General features: G+C 35.3%; 1 protein-coding gene, 3 long non-coding RNA genes and 2 pseudogenes across 6 annotated transcripts; 3 read left to right on the top strand and 3 right to left on the bottom strand.

Moving 5' to 3' along the window:
* Positions 1-408: 408 nt before the first annotated feature.
* On the bottom strand, positions 409-786 carry AT3G06415. The gene has a single exon (NR_141250.1). It is a non-coding gene; the product is annotated as an other RNA (long non-coding RNA).
* On the top strand, positions 409-905 carry AT3G06405. Its single transcript, NR_141249.1, has one exon. It is a non-coding gene; the product is annotated as an other RNA (long non-coding RNA).
* A 1,319-nt stretch (positions 906-2,224) lies between these two features.
* AT3G42550 (Eukaryotic aspartyl protease family protein) lies at positions 2,225-5,632 on the top strand (the record flags this gene model as incomplete). Its single annotated transcript, NM_114122.4, has 12 exons — positions 2,225-2,244; positions 2,824-3,030; positions 3,144-3,261; positions 3,345-3,543; positions 4,264-4,371; positions 4,477-4,523; positions 4,606-4,743; positions 4,833-4,924; positions 5,025-5,121; positions 5,199-5,265; positions 5,351-5,422; positions 5,505-5,632. 12 exons carry the CDS (start codon positions 2,225-2,227, stop codon positions 5,630-5,632), a joined length of 1,293 nt encoding a protein of 430 aa, NP_189841.4.
* A 3,010-nt stretch (positions 5,633-8,642) lies between these two features.
* AT3G42545 lies at positions 8,643-14,300 on the bottom strand (annotated as a pseudogene; the record flags this gene model as incomplete). Its single annotated transcript has 1 exon — positions 8,643-14,300.
* Positions 14,301-14,831: 531 nt separating this feature from the next.
* Positions 14,832-15,141, top strand: AT3G06395. The gene has a single exon (NR_141248.1). It is a non-coding gene; the product is annotated as an other RNA (long non-coding RNA).
* Positions 15,142-21,125: 5,984 nt separating this feature from the next.
* AT3G42542 lies at positions 21,126-21,371 on the bottom strand (annotated as a pseudogene). The gene has a single exon.

Below are 21,371 nucleotides of genomic sequence, written 5' to 3'. Positions count from 1 at the left end.
CTCAAACCTAAACAATCTCAAAGTCTTAATCTCTCTAAAACTCATATGGTTCACCACAACTTTGGGACTCATATATATAGAGATTTAAAACAAAATGACAATAGGATTATGGTTAGATAACTCCTAACTTAACTCCTAAGATCTCTCCTTAAGATTTAATCTAATCCTATATTTAAATAACTTATAACTTAAGTCTTTATCTTCAAACTTACTCCAACACATTTTATGTCTCAAATTTGCCGCTTATATCTAATTATACTAAATCAACAGTCACTTTAACAATAACTGCAACTCTATCTATCTTACACGTGTTTTAAGTCTCAATTCTTTTACTTTTACTTTTGTAAATTAAATATTAAAAAAACAAAACACATTGGCGAGAAAAGAAAAACATTATTACTTTTCAACTGTTAATCTTTTTCCCCACGATCTAAAATTCTTAACGTCCTCTCCCCTCAAACAAAATATTTTTTCTACGAAAAGCCTCCACCTTTGTTCTCTAATTCAGTTTTCTTCAAGTCAATAAAAAATCTCATGATCTCCTCTCTGAATTCCACGATCCCCAAATTAACTAAATTCCTACTCTCATCAGTTTCAGCAAATCATCATGTATACATATCACACAATCAATTATCACAATCATTTTCCATTCACTTTATCCAAATCACCATCAAAAAATTACTGTTACTATTAGCCTTCCTGCTTGACAACCAAACATGATCCGTCAACACCAAATTCCCGTTTCATCTTCACAATTCATTCATTTCAACTTTCCACCGCCGCTGGTTTTCCTCCTCCTCTCATAAGGTGATTCCAGTTATCCAAATCACTATAAAATCTGAAACTTTTTTGAGAGGAACATGTAACCAATGTATTGCTTTTCTCTCTGTTTTGATTTTCTGTTTATGTATAAATAGTTTGATTTTACTAGATATGTTGATTACTGTTTTTTTTAAAAGTGACAAAACGTTATTCATAACGAACGTAAAAGGCAGCAATAATTACTCGATTGTAGTTAAATTACCTGAACCTCAATTTTTTCTGATTTACTTCTCTCTGTTTTATACATTCCTTTTGTAGATTACTCGATCAATTGTTTTTGTTCTCTGTTGGAAAAGGATATCTCTCTTTACGTTTGTATATCTCACTATCAGTTCTCCGGTTGAGTTGGTAGGGCGAGGGAACGTGAAGTTTCTGTACGACGGTGGGGATTCTTGCAAGGTAGAGAATCTTAATTCTCATATGTGATCTGGTTTAATCTTCTTTAACGTGTAATTGGTTGGTGAAATGCAGGAAATCTAACAAGACAATAAGCTTCAACAACATTGTAAGAGAAATACCAAGTAGTAAAACAGCTAAACATGATCACTATTTTACTTAGGCTTTTGTTAGATTAGTTTCAAACATGTGTTTGTGTGTTTGTTTATTCAGATTAGCTTCAGATTACTTAGTTTGTTTCTACGCATTAATTAGATTCCATGGTTTAAATGTGATATTTGAGAGTGATATTTCTTTCCCAAAAAAAAAGCTTTGAGGTAAAGAAATAAAAAGGATTTGCTCTTGTTATATCACCATTCTTCATAATTTGAAGAAAACCCCCTAAACTTCCTAGTAAAGAAAAAATCATAAAAAACTTATGTTGACCATGTTAAATAAACCCAAAAAGTCAACTTTAATTATTTAGTAATTCAGAAACGCCGTTAAGCCTTTGTTATTCCAGTCCAAGTTCCTCAAATCAATCCCGCCTTGATATAATTTTGAATATTAGGTAATTGCTTCTCATCAACATTTTAAAACAGAGGATGTAGAGAGGAATCGTAACTCAAACTTAAAACATCATTTTTTGTTAGCTTTTTGTCGGTATGTTTCATGAATCATCGTTTTATGTCTCTTTGTATTTTGATCGACTGATTGTTTTGTTCCTAACTTGAGATTATTTTCTGAATTTTAGATTTTCTTAGTTTATTACTTTGTTTGAGGTTAATGAGTAAAGATAATGCTTTTGTTACTCTTTCGATTTTGTTTTCTGGTTTTATTTATTGCTTAAAAAATACACTGTTTTTTTTCAAGGAAGTTCATTGACATCATTACTTTTGATGTTTTAATTGGTTGTTTAATACCTTGATGTTAATTAACTGACACAACTGCTTAATGTCTATCCTAGGATCCTCGTGCTGTTCTTGTTGGACTACTGGTAGGTTTGTGTACATTTCAACACATAACCATGAGGCAAGGTATTATGAGGTATGGATTTTCTCACGGTCTTTTAGTCTCTCTATTCCCTAGTGTGTTTTTGTGATGCATGCCAAACTAATTATATTTTAATCCACACTAAGCATCAAAACCATTATTGTAATAAAGTTCGTGCTGAAGTACCGAATCCGAACTCACTAGATTCTGTTCTTCAATCCTAAGTTTCTTCAGCTTACTTTTGATTCCACTATGTCACAAAACAACAATAAGTATTAGTATTAGGATAAGAAATTTTTCCGATTATGATAAAGGACATGGGATTTGTTTAGTTTCCATTGGACTTATCTTTTCTTATTCTTTAGTTTGAGCTTTCTCTATATAAGCATGTTACCATCGAAACATGTTCAATAAGAAAAAGCAGAGCAATTCATTACTTTAGGAATTAGCAAGAAATAAGTTTCATTACGTTTAATTTATGGACATGTGACATCTTGAATGCGATTGATATACGTTTGTGCTTGCAGATATGAGAACTCTATTTTGTAGTGTAAAATCTTAAAGCGTATCATTAGAGACCTATACAAAATGCTTTCTTAACGAGACAACCTTTTGTATTTGTTTGTTTTTCAGGTTGATCATCGCTGCCATCTTTGTCATGGTATGCGGCTACGAGGCGACGGTTCTTCCGCTGAAGAGGATGATTCCGCCGAGCCATGAACTCGACCTCACTCAGCTTATGACATTTGATTCTGCTCGGCATGGAAGGTTGTTACAGTCTCCTGTACACGGATCTTTCAACTGGAAAGTTGAAAGAGACACTAGTATACTTCTCTCAGCGTATGATCCTTATATCTCAATACTTTTATTTCTTATGTTTCTTGATTTGATCCATATCTCAAAATACTTTCTAAAGATAATTTCCTTCTGTTCTTGTTTTGCTTTCATAACAGGCTTTACTACACAACAGTACAAATTGGGACACCTCCAAGAGAGTTGGATGTGGTAATTGACACGGGAAGTGATCTTGTATGGGTTAGCTGCAATTCCTGCGTCGGCTGCCCGCTCCATGTATAACTTTCATTTCAATTCTCGGAAACATTTTCTTCATGTTTTTGTATCTGATCACTTGTTTTGCTTCTGTTTTGTGGCAGAATGTTACTTTCTTCGATCCTGGAGCCTCATCCTCAGCTGTAAAGCTGGCATGTTCTGACAAGAGGTGTTCCTCGGATCTACAGAAGAAATCCCGTTGTTCGCTACTTGAAAGTTGTACCTACAAGGTGGAGTACGGTGATGGAAGTGTAACCTCCGGCTACTACATATCAGATCTCATTTCTTTCGATACTATGTCCGGTAACTTGACCGTAAAGTCATCTGCTCCCTTTCTATTTGGTTAAGCTAATTCTTTTACTTTATTATGTTTTCTCTTAAAAGAAATGCAAAATGTTAAAATATTGAGAACATATAGTAGACAATGTGAAATTGCATACTATATAACTCGCTCTTGATGTTTTAAACGCTTCACGTTAATGAACTTAACTACCAAACTCTGTTTTTTGGTCATATGTTTACTCCTAAGAATGGAGTTCTCTTGTTAGCTCTGTCTTGTCCCTGTTTTAATTTGTTGATTTTTTTCTCCAAACTTGTGTAACATTTGCTGAGAATTGCATTTATGGACTGTTTCTTTGGCTTTTCATTCTTGTGTAACCTTTGTTGTTAGCTTTGTCCTGTCCCTCTGTCTTTGGTCTTTCATTCCTGTTTTGTTGATTTTTTTTCTCCAAACTTGTGCAACCTTTGCTGAGATACTAGTATATATACAAATACATATAGATAAAACTACATAGTTTTAAGACTGCTTCAGTCACCGCTAGTTGTCTTTTACTAGAGATTGTTCTGTTTTGTGCAAAGTTTTGATACTGTTATGTATATACAGACACGTTTAGATAATAATATAGAATTTTTAGGGTTAATCATGTTCTTCTTTATGAGAGACTGTTCTGCTTTGTATCTAACGTTTGAATACGGTGGCTTTTCCATGATTTTCTACTGACAAACAGGTGTAGCAACTTACAGACTGGACTTATATCGCATTCAGAGACAACAGTACATGGCATCCTTGGGTTAGGCAAGGGGCGATTATCGGTACTTTCCCAGCTTTATGCTCAACGCCTTGCTCCACAGGTTTTCTCGCTCTGTCTCAGTGGAGATCAAGACGGTGGAGGTGTAATGGTTTTAGGTGAAAACAGATTACCTAATACTATATACACACCTCTTGTTCGATCACAGTGAGTTCTCAACCCTTATACTATAATCCTCAATTCTCTCATATGATGGTTAGTACAATAGAATTTGTAACCTACGTTTGGATCATACTACAACATACATTTCAGGACACATTATAATGTGAATTTGAAGACCGTTGCTGTGAATGATCTGAGGCTACCGATTGATCCATCTGTTTTCTCAGTAGCAAAGGGTTATGGCACGATAATTGATTCAGGGACAACTCTTGTTCATTTTCCAGGTGAAGCTTATGATCCACTCATCCAAGCTGTGAGTTTTTCTATTCATCCAATTTAAGATAGATAGATCTTATTTAACATTTGGGAAAAAGAAGACTCATAAAGCGTTTCATTGTGCAGATTTTAAATGTTGTTTCACAGTATGGGCGTCCCATTCCCTATGAGAGTTTCCAGTGCTTCAATATCACATCTGGGATAAGTTCCCATCTAGTGTAAGTGTACATAATAATACATTTTGTCTTAGGTGTGTGTGTGTGTCTATTGATCTCATGTCTAAAATATTTAACTGCTAAAAAATGATCCATGTGGCAGCATCGCGGACATGTTTCCTGAAGTTCATTTGGGCTTCGCCGGCGGTGCATCCATGGTCATTAAACCTGAGGCGTATCTTTTTCAGAAGTTTCTAGACGTAAGTTAATTCATATGGTAACTATATTTACTAATGTACCTAAAAAGGATGATAACTATCTCTATTTATTTTCTTAGTTAACAAATGCAATCTGGTGCCTTGGTTTCTACAGTTCGACGAGTCGTCGTATAACAATTATCGGCGGTAATGAACCATTTTTTTGTACTTTGAGTAAATAAAAGTGAAGCAATGCATGTTAATAACGTTATTTACTGATTTTGTTTTGCAGAAGTGGCTATTAGAGACAAAATGTTCGTCTATGATCTTGATCATCAACGGATCGGATGGGCAGAATACAATTGTTAGTGTGATTATTTTTTGATATAATATTTGCGTTTCTATTTTATATGATCTTTAACATGAACAAAACTGTGGTATTGCAGGCTCGTTGGATGTGACAAGAGCACAGCAGAACAAAGACATAACAAACACAAAGCATTCGACAGGCAACAGTGGGAAGACTTGTAGTTACTTGGCTATTATTACATATCTACTCCATTTCTTGTTCTAGTTTCAGGTTGTATTATCTGTTTATGTATAAGAATTTTCAATTTTCTTGAAAAATATGCTTTAGACTTTGAACATGAATTGATTTTTTTTGTTTGTAGTCGTATTATTGTGCTTGAAAACTAGACCATAACTCAAAGTGGATGAAATTTTTAGTTCTTAAATCCGATTCTTCATTATTGCATTTGTCTTGATTCTTAGACATCATAAAGATACATTAATGGACTAGTTCCTTATCATCTCTAACTAGTTAACAGAAGAGTAAGGAAGTCCAAAGTTGGAAACTGATAAACATCTGGTGAGATAATCTATGAACAATCTATAGTCTATATACCAAAAGAAAATAGATGAAACAAGTTTGCCTAGTGTCTACATAGTCCAGGTCACAAATAAAAGAAACCGAGAACAGTAAGCACGTGAAGATAGGAAACCAAAACTAAGAACCATAAGAGCATTTTGCAATACATTTCTTGCTTTCCTACATGCAGTACATCTAGTCATCTAGAGGTTTCCATTTCCCTGAATAATTTTGGAATCTGTACAGCCAGCAGTTTAAACACCCAATTTGATAACATAACACATATTAGCAGTTCCAAAAGCATTAATCAAAACATTCAGCATGATCAAGTTTGGTTAAGTCCCCTCATTCTCCATTATCTTGAGCACCTTGACTGTCTATTTGCATAGTCCCTGTGTAAAAGTTTGTTCATGACTTCAGTTCGAATTTCTAACAATGTTGTCCGGAAAACTCAGCGAGTTCAAGTTTCTTTTTACAAAGCGTTGTAACAATGTTGCTGCTCATAATTTGGCCATATTTGGATATTTATGAAAACCTACATGTATTTCTTATGTATGATATGATTGATTAGTTCTCTATCTTTATATGTTCTTAAACCCTTAGTTGAATTAGGCTAACATAATTCATACATTGCCCATGATCAATTCCTCTAGCCACCAAACATGGTGTTAAATTGATGGATCTATTATCAGATAGGCAAAGCTTATTTAGCCAACCAAACCACAAGTTGATATTAATTATTGGATTCTAATCTTAAACCTTGATAGGATTCCTTAGAACAAACCTCACCACAAGTTTAGTCTTTAAGTAATATCTTTCATGGAAATTATCACCATTAGGATTCATAATAGAAATCTGATTTCAAGAACGTTTCTAATCATACTTAAACTTACATGTCTTTATATAATTCTCTGATGATTCCTTAATTCTCTATTTCTTATATATTATTTATTTATTTCTGCAATATTACACGAGTTCCTGTAACCTCATGTTATCCTAACCTAGTTTAAATCCTTTCAAATCTATTGTGTTTTTTTTTGTTTCTCAGTTTTTTTTGTATTTTTGCATTTGCGGTCTATATTAAAAGTAAACTTTTTATGTGTAAATATTACTCGTAACAGTTTTTTTATGACAATGCTAAAAAATAAACGAGTAGATGACGATGAAAGAAATAGCTGAGGGTATCATGGCTCTGGACAAATTAAGTGTTAAGATAATAATTTAATTTTTTTAATCTATTTAGATGTTTAACTACGAAACACGAGTAAACAAACAACCTATAAGTCATACAATAAATGTGTAAAGTATCCATACTTAGTTACTCAGCTAAAGCTGGTAACGTGACATCTCGACTAACAAGTACAATGAGTTTGATAAGTTGATCATAAAGCTCTATAACTAAGTGGTGTGTTTTTGTTATAACACGAGGCATCGGTAACACTAGTGTCGACTAGCGTTTGGTGATCAATCCAAACAAAATGCGTTAAGTAAAAGTTATCCTAGTAAAAATTAATGATGAACGAAAATTGGATCTAATCACCTAACAAGGTTGAACCATGAATTCCCTTTGAATCACCCCATCAAACCCAAGAAAGAGAGTACTAAATAAGGATGCGAGTAAACTTTCAATATCATGAATAACAACATCATAAAGGATTACAAAACAAAATGGGTGTTTAGGAAAATTCTCTAAGTGTTAGAGAAAAAACTTGTCTTCCTAAAGTCCATAAAAGTAAGAAAGAGATAAGAAACAATGAAGAACAAGTATCGATCCAAGGATAACTTCTCAAGGCTTGGAGGAAACAAAGGAGCTGCGGGATGCGGTTAGAAGCTGTGAAAGAAACATACGAAAGCCGTAGGATGTTCTCCATAAGATGCAATATTTATAGGCTCGGGACAAGAGCATTCAGCCTGATCATGTTCGCTGTGTATGGTTCCATAAGAAGCTTCAGTCTGATCACGGTGGTTAATACCAGTCTGAAGAAGAACTTCAGCTCGGTCACACGCCTTATGACCAATGTGGGATATAGTTTTGTTCAAACGGGCACTCAAAATCACCAGTTGATCGTATGAGTCCGATTCTACTCCGACATGGATCTTAATTCTTATAGCTTTCCACAGCCTGCAAGATGTCTCGATTTGATGCACGAGAAGCCTTAATTGGATATCAAACTTCCCGAGCTTTGAAACTGTCCGTAAACGATTTTTGGTCAGTTTTTCTCATTTTTACTCAAAAGTTTATAAAACATTTAATTTGGAAGCACAAATACTTGAAAACAGACATAAAAAATACCAAAATCACTTAAAATCTACATTAAAAACCTAATAAAATCATAGCTAAAAATGAGCGAACACGAGTTCATCCACAATATAAATACAAAAATTGGGTTATGTTCTCTTACATATTTTGAATGTCTATTTGTTAAACTAAAATTTTGATATTCTTGTTTTGTTCCAGATTCATTTACTAGTAGACATACTTTGTAAGAAATTTTAGATATATTTCAATACTAGAAGTATACTCGCGCGATGCGGGAGATATATTTTAGATTTAAATTGTATTACACACGTTATATATATATATATATATATATATATATATATATATATATATAGTTATTTATGTTTTTGACGTAAAATATTATAAACAGGACATCTTTTTTTTTTTTTTTTGAGCAACATTTAATTTCATTAGTGGTCTAAACCGGGTTCAATACAAACAGAAGGGCTTCCTTTGCCAAAGCATCAGCTTGACGATTAAGCTCTCGAGGAGTGAAATTGAAAGAACAATAAGCAAATTGTGAAGAGATAAACATGATATCGTGGATAATCCCGTGGAGATCCTTATGGTAGAGCTCCAGATTAAGTGCTTTGACAAGAATGCTCGAGTCATAAGCGAAAAAGAAGTGGGTTGCAGACGATTCAAGTGCAACTCTTACCGCAGCAAGAGTTGCCAAAGCTTCAGCTACCAGCGGCGAGGTGATGTGAGAGACAGAGGAAGAGCCTTCTGCAACCACCAGATCCCGGTTATCTTTGAAGATCCAACCCAGACCCGCAGATCCATCCACTTTCCAGGGGCATCAATGAAGACTTTAGGGCAAAAGCTTGGGGGGGGTCAAGATCGACACAGACCTGATTGGGGTAAGCTTTGGAGGGAGTGACCGTTGAGCCTCCTGCCATTCTCTGGCTCGTATAAGACCCAACACTAGACAATCGGCAGCCACAGGTTTGATTTTGTTGAAGATTAACTGGTTCCTAGCTGTCCAAATCATCCAGATCAACCAAGGTGCAAGAGGGCCCTCTCCAATCCCAGAAGGAGGCAAACAAACCAGTTTGTTAACCAGAGTTACTCCTTCCCGAATAGAGGAGATACTTGAAGGATTCAAAAAACCAGCCAAAGGAGCAGCATTCCAGATTTGTACAGCAAACGGGCAGTGGAAAACTAGGTGGAGTGCAGATTCATGGAGTCCATAGTGAGGACAAGTAGCTGTTAAGCACACTTCCCTATGGATGAGGTTATCTCCCACTGGAAGTGCATTCTAGGCAAGTTTCCACAGGAGCATTTTTGTCTTAGGTGAGCTCTTAAGAGACCAAATGCTCTCTCTCCAATTGAAATCAAATGAAACTCTTGAGGAAAATTGCTCCGGGTCCTCAGATTGGTCAGATAGCTACATGATACCCTGATTTTGCAGAGTAAATGTCAGAAGTATTAGGCAACCAAGCCCAAGTATCAGCTACACCGTGTCTGCTAGGTCTTAGCTTCTTGATTTCATCTTCATACTGTGGTAGAATGTCTCTCATTAAGGGAATATTCCATTCGGAGGAATTTGGGAGGATTAAGTCTGAGACTTTGAGTGTATGGTTGGCTTCAGTTGCAGGTCCCATGGGACATAGCGTTTTTTTAGTGACAGCCAAGGAGAATGCCAAACAGAGGTGTTTTTCCCGGTTCCAATCAGTTTGCCTAGGCTAGGTTTTAACAGTTCTAAACCAGCACACATACTTCGCCACCCGTGAGAAGCTGTATTTGTGGCAGAGCAAGAGAAAAAAGGTTTGGTTTTGCAGTATTTTCCCAATAGTACTTTGGCTAACAGACAAGAGGGTTTTGTAAGCAACCGCCAACTGTTCTTTGCCAAGAGTGCATCATTGAAGGTTTTGATATCACGAAAACCTAAGCCTCCTGCATTAAAGGATCTAGTCATCTTCCTCCATGCAATCCAGCACATCTTCTTTTTTCAAGTATTAGCATCCCACAAGAATCTGGTAAGTGCGGATTGAATACACTTACAGAGGGAGTTTGGGAGCTTAAAGCATGTCATGGTGTAGGTGGGCATTGAAGGGAGGACCGATTTTAGCATAGTCAGCTTGCCAGCAGAAGAGATGAACCTGGAAGACCAACTCAAGGCTCTTTGTTTTATCCGGTCAACTATCATGGTAAATAGATCCTTCTACTTTCTTCCAAACAGCTCAGGTAAACCCAGATATTTTCCCTGACCTCCCTCTTTTTGGATACTCAAGTCTCTTTTAGCTCTCTCTTTTATCTCATTCTGAGTTTTTGAGGAGAAGGTTATAGAGGACTTATCTTGGTTGATTTTTTTCCTTGAGGCTTCTTCATATTTTCCCAGTATTGACATGAGTTTCTTGCAGCTTTGGGTATCAGACCGGTAGAAGAACATCGTGTTATCTGCGAAGAGGAGATGGTTGACTCTCGGGCTCCCAAGAGCCACTTTAATTCCAGGTAAGCTGCCATTTGGTTGAGCTCTGTTGCATAATCGAGATAAAACTTCGCTACAGAGAATAAAAAGATAGGGAGAAAGAGGGTCTCCCTGTCAAATACCCCTCTCAGGAACCACATACAATTTAGCTTGCCCATTTAGTAGATAGGAATAGGTGACACTTGTTATGCACTACATAACCCAAGTGATCCATCTGCTATGAAATCCCAATCTTTCTAAAACAGCTTTAATAAAGTCCCATTCTAGGCGGTCACTGCCATGAAACATTTCTCCTTTGCAGCTGAGGTTTTAAGGTAATGTAGTACTTCATGAGTAATCAAGACATTGTCAGAGATCGCCCTTTGAGGAACAAAAGCCGACTGATTCTCCGAGATACATGTATATATGGAGCATAGGCTGCATTCTCTTTGTAAGGATTTTGGATATGATTCTGTACTTTGAGACTTTTTTAGGGCTTAGTATCTTGGGAATCAATCTGATGTGGGTATGGTTTATTCTTCTAGGAAGTACGTCAGTGATGAAGAAAGTCTGTACCTCTGAAATGATTTCAATACCCATGGTCTCCCAATTCGATTGAAAAAAGCTAGCAGAGAAACCATCAGGGCCAGGCGCTTTGTCAGGATGGATGGAGTAGCAGGCTTCCTTAATTTCATCAGGGCAGCATTTATCTCCGCCGAAATACAAGGGGATAAGGCTTCATTCACCACCGTGTGTCTGTTTCCCGCTTGAGAGGTGAAAATTGCTGAGTAATAATCAGAGATGGCCTTTACTATATCCTCTTCCTCATAAACTAGTGATCCCTCAGAAGATTCCATCACTGCAATGTTATTAATGGCTCTTCTGTTTTTTTGTAGCAGCATGGAAGTACCCTGAGTTCTTATCACCTTGAGTAAGCCACAGTTGCCTGCTTCTTTGCTTCCAAAACTCCTCCTCTTTTTGGTAAGCAATGAGTAGATTTTGGTTAATCTGTGTGATCTCTTCCTGATTCTCCTCATCTCCACACATCTTTTCTTCCAGGAGGATCCGAAGACAGTTGATTTTTGCCTGGCTGTTAAGATGCTGATTTTTACTCTAGGCTATAATCGCTAACCTACACTTGTTGAGTCTTGTCACTAGGGCTAAAGGTTCAGAGTTCCAAGCATTCAAAACAATAGCTTTAACTTCCTCATTGTGTCACAATCTTCTGTCATACCTAAACAGGCTTCTTCTTTTTTTGTTTAACAAGGTCAAAGGAAGTAAATAGTCGCCTATGATCAGATCCCTCAAATCTCAAATATTCACTGCGCCCAGAGGGATATTCAATGGCCCATTCACAGTTTGCCATTGCTCTGTCAAGTCGGCATTTAACAAGGTGAGTATGCCTCTTTCCTCTCCATGATAAATAATTGCCTGAGTGTTTAAGATCAAACAAATCACAAGCATACATAAATGATCTCAAATCAGTAAATGAGCCCTCATATCTTGGTGGTCCACCCACTTTTTCATTGCTATTAATGATATCATTAAAGTCCCCTGTTAGAAACCAAGGACTAGATCTATCTTTTGCAAACTCTTGGATTTGGTTCCAGACCTAAAGTCTATTTTATCTATCTGACTCCCCATATAAAAAGGTAGAGAAAAAGGAGCAACCCTTTGCTGTTACCTTTGCATCTATATAGTGCTGACAAGAGCTTAACACTTCCATTTCAATATTGTGTTTCCAGAAAAGGGCCAGTCCACCAGCCCCTGTGGAGCTTGGAAGAACAAAATGGTGCGAGTCATAACCCATCCAAAGCAGATGTTGAAGAACAAATTCTGAGGTATTCTTTGTCTCCATTAGGAACAGTATATCAGGGAAGATCTTCTTGTGGATTTCCCTTAGACGCTGGCCTGTCATGGGGTTCCTAAGCCCACAGTAGTTCTAGCTTACTGGTCTTAAGGAAGAGGGGTTGGCGGTTTCTGAAAATCCACCAAGTATTTCTTTGTTGCAGGGATTAAAGAGATTTTTGGAGCACTGGGTTTGGAGGGTTTACTTTTTGATGTTTTAGCTGAGCTTCCTACAGACTTGCCAGTAGGTTTTTCAGCAGGTGGATGAATAGTACTTGGACCTGCAGTCTGATCCCCTAGGCTGGGAAGTTTCCTCTAGGTTAATGTTTTCTTTGGGGACCCAATAGTTAGATTTCATTTCTGAGATTTAGCTCCCAGGAGGTTTAAACTTGGTTTTGCTGATGGTAGCCTGCCCTTGCCTTTTTTAACAGGAGCATCTAGCTCTTTTGAGAGAATGGTTGGTTCTTCACCAGTGAAGGTTCTCAGACTCTGATTTTCTTCTGCAAGAATCACGAGTAAGTCAGGCTGGGAGGGAGCTGAGTTTGCTACTGCAGCAAAAATCAAATCCGCAGTATTTGACATTAGGTCTCTTGCCTCTCCTTGAATTACTCGTTGCTTTCTGGCTGCGCTTTCAGTAGGGTCTACGCAGGATGTATACTGGATAGTGACTTCCCTTAACTCTTCCATGATTTGGTCTTTTGAAGGTGGAGAAGGAGCAGTAACCTCACGAGGTGAAGTAGTGGTCAAGTTCCTTTCCAGTGGAGGTCTTCTAGGCCTAGAGGACGCAGAGGTTTCAAGGTGATTTTTCTCTCCATTGCAAGTTGCGGCTAGGGTTAAGTCTACTGTCTCTGTTATGATGAGATCTGTATGATTCCTCTCTTCCAGACTGATTTTTATGAGTATCAACAGCCCTCACAACATGTCTCCTTTGGCCCTGGGGAAAATTATGAGCTCTAATAACAGACTGGGAACTGGTTCTGGTTTCCAGCAGGTTTGCTTTCCTCTTCAGAGAATTTTGGTCTTCCTGGGAGTAAGACTGGTAAGATCTTCCTTCCGGGTTGTGTTTTGGTGCTACAAAATTATCTTTGGGGAGATAATAGTTTCTAGCAGTCTCTTTTGAATTTGCAGGCTTAACTTGTGAAAGACACTTGCTTTCTTTAGCTTTTGATTCTTGCAGACCATGACAGTCCTTTTTTTCATGAGAGAGGCGATGACAGTGGAGACAATGGTTTTTGAGGTTCTTGTACTCTAGAGTCACAACAGCTTACTGCCATCAGGAAAGCCAACAACAGTTTCTTTTATCAGCGGTTGCAGACCGTCAATTTGGACTCTTATCTTTGCAGCTGAGAGAGTAATCTCCATATCCATAATGTCTCCCAGTTCCTCTCCAATAGTTTTCAGCATTTGGGGTTGCCAAAAGTGCTTTGGAAGGCCCTGAAGCTCAATCCAGAAGGGGATCTTTGAGGAAAAAGATGCAGATATCACTGGTTCCAACTTTTGGAGGATCACCATCCATTGGTCATAATGGTAAGGCCTATTTTCCAGTACCTTTTGCATATCTTCCTCAAATTCAAAGCTGAACTGGAAACAACCTCTTCCCAGATCTGAACCTGCGGCTTTACCCTTTAGGTTCCACCGGTTAGAGAGGAAAGAAAACAAAGACCATAATCTTTAGCCAGCAGGGTTGGTGAGACGATCCATAAGGGTTAGGGAGTTGGCTTCAATTAGGTCAAAGGTATCAAGGTCAGGGGCTCGGATTCTCTTTGGTGGGGGGGGGGGGGAAAGTCAATATCCACAACTTTTCCTTTGAGGTGATAGGGGATTCGGTTTGCCATGGAAACAGAGGGTAGTGGTTGGTTTTGGTTAAGGGGTTGTAAGGTACCAGATATGGATCTAAGCTTCACAGGTTGTGGAACTTGCTATTGGAAAACTTTGAAGCTTTAACAAGAAGCGAAACTTCAACGGAAAACTTCATCCGACCGTTGGACAAAAGCCAAAGCCACGAAGGGACCGTTACAAACTTCTAAAAATGGGTTGGGGAAGTTGGTGAGATCCGGTTAAAAGAAAGCTCTATTCTGCTTTTGTTTCGCCTAGGTAAAAGTGCCAGGGAGGGAAAAAAGCTTTTGAATGTGATTTATAAACAGGACATCTTAGAACAAAAATTTGAATGAAATATCAAGTCTCATACTCATGTCCCTATTTTTCAAACATATCAGCAAAATTAAGAAGAGCCCAAGCAAATCAGAAACGAAATATAAATCTAGACATCTAGTGACTATGGAAACTTAAAGAAATGGAACTATTGAAGATAATTACGCAGACCAACAAGAGCAAAAAAATAATCTGATTGCAAAACTCATACTCTTGTTTATATCTTCTTTATTGCTAAAGGAAAAAAAAAAAGAGATATTCTACATTGCCATATTCTTCATTGTTACTCTTATCACCTCCAATAATCTGATTTTTTTTTCTCTCTTTTATCATCATTGTCTTCCTTGTGTGGCTTGAGACTTGTGGTGAGAACAAATTAGGAAACACTAATTTACTCAAGATTGTTTAGTATGAGAAGATATTGGGTGTTTGAAAACCAAATAAACAGAATGAGATTTGAGTGTGTCAAGAAGAAAAACGTTGAATATATAGAAAAATAATTGGGTTCACCCCCTAGAATAATCTCTTTTTTTTTTTTGCTTTTTGTTTCTAAGATTCATAGTTTGTATTCAACCATAGCTTTATTTAATTTGTTACTTAATTGCATGATATATTATATAATATTTTTTTTTTCAAATATATTTGGTTGCTTGGAAAACAAATAAATGATATGAGATTTGGTTTTCAATTAATTGTCATTTACTTTGTATTATTGACTTTACATATGTGTGAACAAATTTAATTGTTGGTTTAGTTGGGTAGTTAATATCAAACTAAATTTTCTAAAATATTTAGGTATTAGATGTTACAAACTCTAGAGAGAAATGGATATTAATATATCTATTTATTTATTTATTTTTGAAAAACTTTTAGATAAAAGTTAGATATACAACCAATTAAAGTGGGCTTGCCTCATATTATACCATTATATATTTTTGTTTCTAAGATTTATAGTTTTTATACTACCATAGATTTATTTATGAAAATATTACATTCTAGGGCACTTTTAAAAAACTATGTACGGATTTAGACACTTTGAAAAGATAAGGCACTTTGCCAAACCAAATTGTCCAATTTACCCTTTTTAACTGCAAACTCATTCTCTTTGTCATATCTTCTCAGCGCTTCTTCATCGTTTTTATTTTTCTATTTCCAAAACCAATATCAAATCTTTTACGAAAAATCAAAGTTCAAAAATGAGGGCTTTATCTTCTAATCTCCGACATATTTGCTTTGATTCCTTGCTATGATTGTTTTTGAAAAGCTAATCAAGACATGATGGCGTACGTAGTTGGTGGTGGCGGTGGCGGAGGGAGCTTTATGCCTTATTCGTCGCTTCGTTTGGTGCCTCTCTGCTCCTAATTACTCTGGTATCTCTGATATACAAAATTAGAAAGTTCTTAATCTTATTCCACATCAGATCTATAAATTTGAAAGTATTGTTTCTGATTGATTTGATTTCCTGAGAGTAATCACTTCTAATTCAAAGTCAAGATGAAGAAATAAACGAGAGGTTGAGACACGATGAAAATCAAAGTAACTTTTGTGAGTTATGACGTTATACAATAGATGTATATTTGTTGAATTTCTATTGAATAAAAATCTGTAGTTTATGGCAATGGACACATCCTTCTATCTTATACCTATTACAAATGATTAGTATAGACGGGTTTATCCAAGTGAACTAATGGTCTTCATTGAGAGTGATAAGATCTTCGTTAAATTCTTTATAAAAGCTATATAACTGACATTGTCCTACTGATGGGATTGTTTATACACAAGTGAATAAATGGTCAAAGAAAAATGGATAATGTACTTTGGATTGGCGTTTATTGGTCATGTATAGACTTGTTTATTGAAATAAAACTACCATGTGAATCATTAGATAACCATATGGACTACATTTTTTGGACTGTCATCAATGGACAACAACTATGTCTTTGATTTGCTGTGAATGTGTTTATATCTCGGTAAATTAGCACTTTCTTTTGTTTGCGCATTCTACAATGATACATCATATGGTCATAACTCTAACCATTTACAAGAAAATTGTAATTGATCCCTACAACTATATGGTCAACATTGAATGGTCGCTAGTGGATGGCTACTTGTAAAGGGTTAGAATATAAACGCAAAGCATCGTAGTGGACATAGTTTTTGAAATTGGTGGTTATTACTTATGCTTTTTTATAGAAATTGTGTATTGTGATTCTACAACGGTGTAGACATGGTTGTATGGACTTGGGGTGATGGATATGCTTAGTAAACAAGATTCCGTATGAACACATTTGAAATGAACACATTATTATGGATCTGTAAGAATAACAAATGCAGAGAAAAGAATACGTGAAAGAAAGCATGTTAATAAGATTTTGGGTTTTAGTTGGTATGGTTTTGTCTTTATATGAAAGCATGTTTGATGGGTCTCGTTCTTTTGTGTAAGTAATGTATTGTTATTGTGGATACTGTGTTGAATAAGAAAAAGACGCATGATTTGTTTTGACTAAGTTGTGATTCTTGCATCACCATGACACTCTTTTTCATTCGATAGAAAATTGATGAAAGCTCTACACATGAATCATTTGTGTTCAAGTGTTTGTCATGTTTCACCATTACTCCACATGTTAAAGTTTAATTGGACAAGTTATAATGGATACAAACTATCATTAACTAATTGGGTTTTGAGGGTTGCTATTTGAAAGCAATGTCTACATATTGTTCTTGGGGCTTGGAGACCTATAGGATTATTAGTTTATACATAATGAAATCGTGTTGGATGCTTTGATAGTTTGTGTCCATGAAAACTTGTCCAACAAGATGTGACCATGTGGAAATGATTTATTCTCATGTGCGAAGTAAAGTGCTCTTAGCTTAGAGGTTCAACGAAACATCAATTTATCAAGCTAGAATCAAATGGTACCAAACAAGCTGATCATATGGATATGAAATTCAATACTGGAATTTGCCAATCTGGTGCTCCATGGAATAGAACAGAGTAACGAGGACCTTGCATCTCCGTAACCCCGTATTATCGAGGTTACTCCGAACAATTTTTGTTCTCACGGAATCTCTTCCATGTACGCTGCCATTTCTTCTTCTTTTTCGGGAGAGAGTTTAAATTCTCAGGTGGAATTTCAAAATCCAAATTAAGTAAGTCGAGTAACGTCTCACGTTACGTTATCACCGCCTCTCTCGTCGCCTTCTTGCAACAGATCTGAAACAAAGGAGAGTAAGGAAAGAGGAACTTTCAATCTGCAACCGATCTCATCGTCTTCACAAGCACAATTTCGCAAATATGAATCAGATATTTACACAATCTAACAAAACTCTAAATTCTATTCATAGAATTGAAGAATAATCGCAAAAGCTGGATCGATTGGTTGTAAGATTGAGGGAACAAATCCTTTTCTTCTTTCACCTCTAGATGTTATTGTCTGCTACACTCAAGCTTCCGCTGTTAGTCACAAGCGCTGCCGCTCCGAAACCAATCGAATAAGCCTAATCGTCACTTAAATCTAGAGAGGCTTCTCCGTAAAGGAAAATACAGAAGCTACACGATTTTGACAAATTCTCTCATGTTTGATTTTGCAAGGAAAGACTGAAAGATGAAGAAAGAGATAGATAGAGAAAGAAAAGAAGAAGAAGAGTCGATGAAGAAGAAAAAAAGTAGACAATGAAGAAGACGAAGAAAAAAAGTACAAATAGAGAAATAATATTCATTATACTTTTTTGAGTAATTAAATTATATATATAATCTGATAATAGCTACAACTTCCATCCAACGACCCACTCATCATATACCAACTTCCAAACGCTAAAGTATTTTCGTTTTCACTTTTAGGGGCAAATTTGTCATAAATTCGATGAAAAAGTTGAAAAAGTGCCTCATCTCTGCAAAGTGCCTCAAATGGAATAAAATTCTCTAAAAGTGCCTAAACGTGTCACATTCCCTTTATTTATTTGTGAATTTTTTTTTATAACAATGATAAACATTATTTTTCTTTTAAAGCAAACTTTATACATACCATAGAGCCTACAAATATATTAGAGTGAAATAAAAGAATTTCAGAATGTCAAACTAAAACTTAATGCAGAGGATGATAAAAAAATGAAAAATTGTTTGCTTTCATTACTTGTGTTTCTTTAGGATGCAATAAATCTTTGTGAAATTTACTTATATCTCACAAATAAATTTTGACTCTAAATTTAGATTTCTATTTCTTAAATAAGAATTATTTTTTCCATTTGAGATTGTGTTTAAATCTTAAATTTGGTTTCTGTATAAAGTGTATTACTTTAGTTTTTGAATAAAAAAACTTTGTAATGTAAATAATTAACAAAGAAATGAGTTTGTTGGCCTGTATTATGTAATATGTTTTCCATAATAGAAAGTTTGAATCAAAATTTTGACTCTAAATTTTAATTATTTCTCAATTAAAGATTGTGTTTACATGTTGAATTATTGTTTTCATATAAAATAAAATTTTAATATATTATTTATCAAACATATTTGTACTGTTAATAATTTACTAAGAATTAAGTTTGTTGCCTTTATATATACATATATTCAAACTAAAAATTTATTTAAAAACCTTTCCACATTATGTAATATGTTTTCCACAATGTTTTAGACTTTGAACATCAATTAAATTTTTGGGTTGTACTCGGTTGATTGTGCTTGAAACCAAGACCAAAAATCAAAGTTGATAAATTTTTAGTTCTCAAATTTGGCTTCATTATTGCATTTGTCTTGATACAGCGGATTAGTTTCTAATCAACTCAAACTAGTCCCGGATTTTAGCGAGGAAGTTCAAAGTTGGAAACTGATAAATATCTGGTGAGATAATATATGAACAATCTACATTTGTTAACTTTCAACATTCTTCTACACACCAAAAGAAACAGATGAAACAACCAAGCCTACTACATAGTTCAGGTCACAAACCAAATAAACCGATTTACAAAGTTGTTGCTATAGCATCAGTTTAAAATCGATTTCTCTTTACCACAATTTTTAAAAAAATATCTGAAATATGATAGACAATCACGAAAGATTTGACATATGTGGACAAAATAAACATAAAACAAATTATATTATATTTACAATCCGTCTGGCAAAAAGAAGGAAAGTTTTTAAAAAAATCTTTTTTCCATTTTTATCGCCATCGTGGAATGTCTATCAGTCAAAATCAAATTAACAATGGACTTTTCAAAAAGGAAAATTATAAAATCTACCATAATTTTTGAAATCATTATGCAATCTAGCATAATCTACCATCCCTTACACATCATAACAGATTTTATAATGAAATGTCGATTTTGTACTCACCATTTCTTTTATATTTTATCTCTCTATCTTCGAAATATGTACGCTTTAACCATACATCATTATCTTTCTGAAAACAACTAAACGCTTTTGTCTCTCTATCACTTCCCCTGACAACCTGCACAGATTCTCTACATGTAACTTTCAATTAAATTTGTCTCCCAATTTTATTTATCATAAATTCTCTTTTGTATCTAGATCTTGTCCCTGATTTCATCATCTTTCAAAATTATCATGAATCTCACATCTTATCCACCAATTGTTATCACTTAAGGATTTCAAAATTTATTTAGATTTTTCACCATCTATTTTGATCTATAGATTAGTTGAGCATTATTATCTTCATATTTCACAAGACTAAATAAAATTCAAAATTCTTAAATGAGAATAATTGCATATAAGATGTAAAGACAAAAACAAAATTCTATCACCAATTGTCCTCCTCTAACAGGTAATCATGTCCTCTAATGCATTATATATTATGTTGTCCTCCGCTAATAGGTAATCATGTCCCATAATGCATTACATATTACGTTGTCCCCCGCTAGCAGGTAATCATGTCTCCTAATGTATTATATATTACGTTGTCTCCCGCAGAATTTTGGATAATCAATTTGTTTAAACAAATCATTTTTAAATACCCAATAACAACAGTAGAAGCCAGCTGTTCTCCACTGTTCTGTCTCCTAATTCTTTATGCTTCCACCATGATTTTTTTGTCCTTTATCATCACATCAGCCAAAAGCTGTCATGTCACCATCTAAGTCAGAGTCTCTGACCCACCGTAAGGGTATTTTCGTCCTCGAATTGCAACATGTGATGAAATGTGGTAGATTTGGTAAGCTGAGGTAGAATATGGCAGGGATTGTAAGATTGAAAACAAAATATGGCAGATTTTGCAAGATTCCATTTTCAAAACTAGTAAAAAATTTTTAATGCTCTTTTACATATTTGGAATGTCTATTTTGTCAAAGTCGAATTTTATTATTCTGAACACAAAAAAAATCTTTAAAAAATTCGTTATTCTGAATTTGCATGGTTGCGGTGATGCTATATTTCACTAGTAGGACGATGTGCTGAGATAGTTTAGAAATATTTGAATATATATTTTATTCATATTTTAGTTGAGACTACATATAGATATGGAATTGGCTAGATATGGAGAATCATTTTGAGACATAAATCAGCGGTAACGACAACAATATAAGACACCTTCATCTCCTATACAATCTCCTCCTTTGGGATGCCACATAGATATGCATTTGTTAGCACATTCTGATTTGAAACTACAAAATCCCTTCAAGATTAATAAATCATCAAATAACAGAATCTTTGAAACGTGAAAATTTATAAAACTAAATAAATTAAGAAAAACTGTAAAAAGAAAATGAACAACAAACAAACTGCGACTTAGTAGATGAGGGATTGA

The sequence above is a fragment of the Arabidopsis thaliana genome, chromosome 3 (genome assembly GCF_000001735.4).
Source record: "Arabidopsis thaliana chromosome 3, partial sequence".
NCBI classification, from domain to species: Eukaryota; Viridiplantae; Streptophyta; class Magnoliopsida; order Brassicales; family Brassicaceae; genus Arabidopsis; species Arabidopsis thaliana.
The sequence above is the reverse complement of the archived record's forward strand: the minus strand, read 5'-3'. Positions and strand labels throughout refer to the sequence as shown.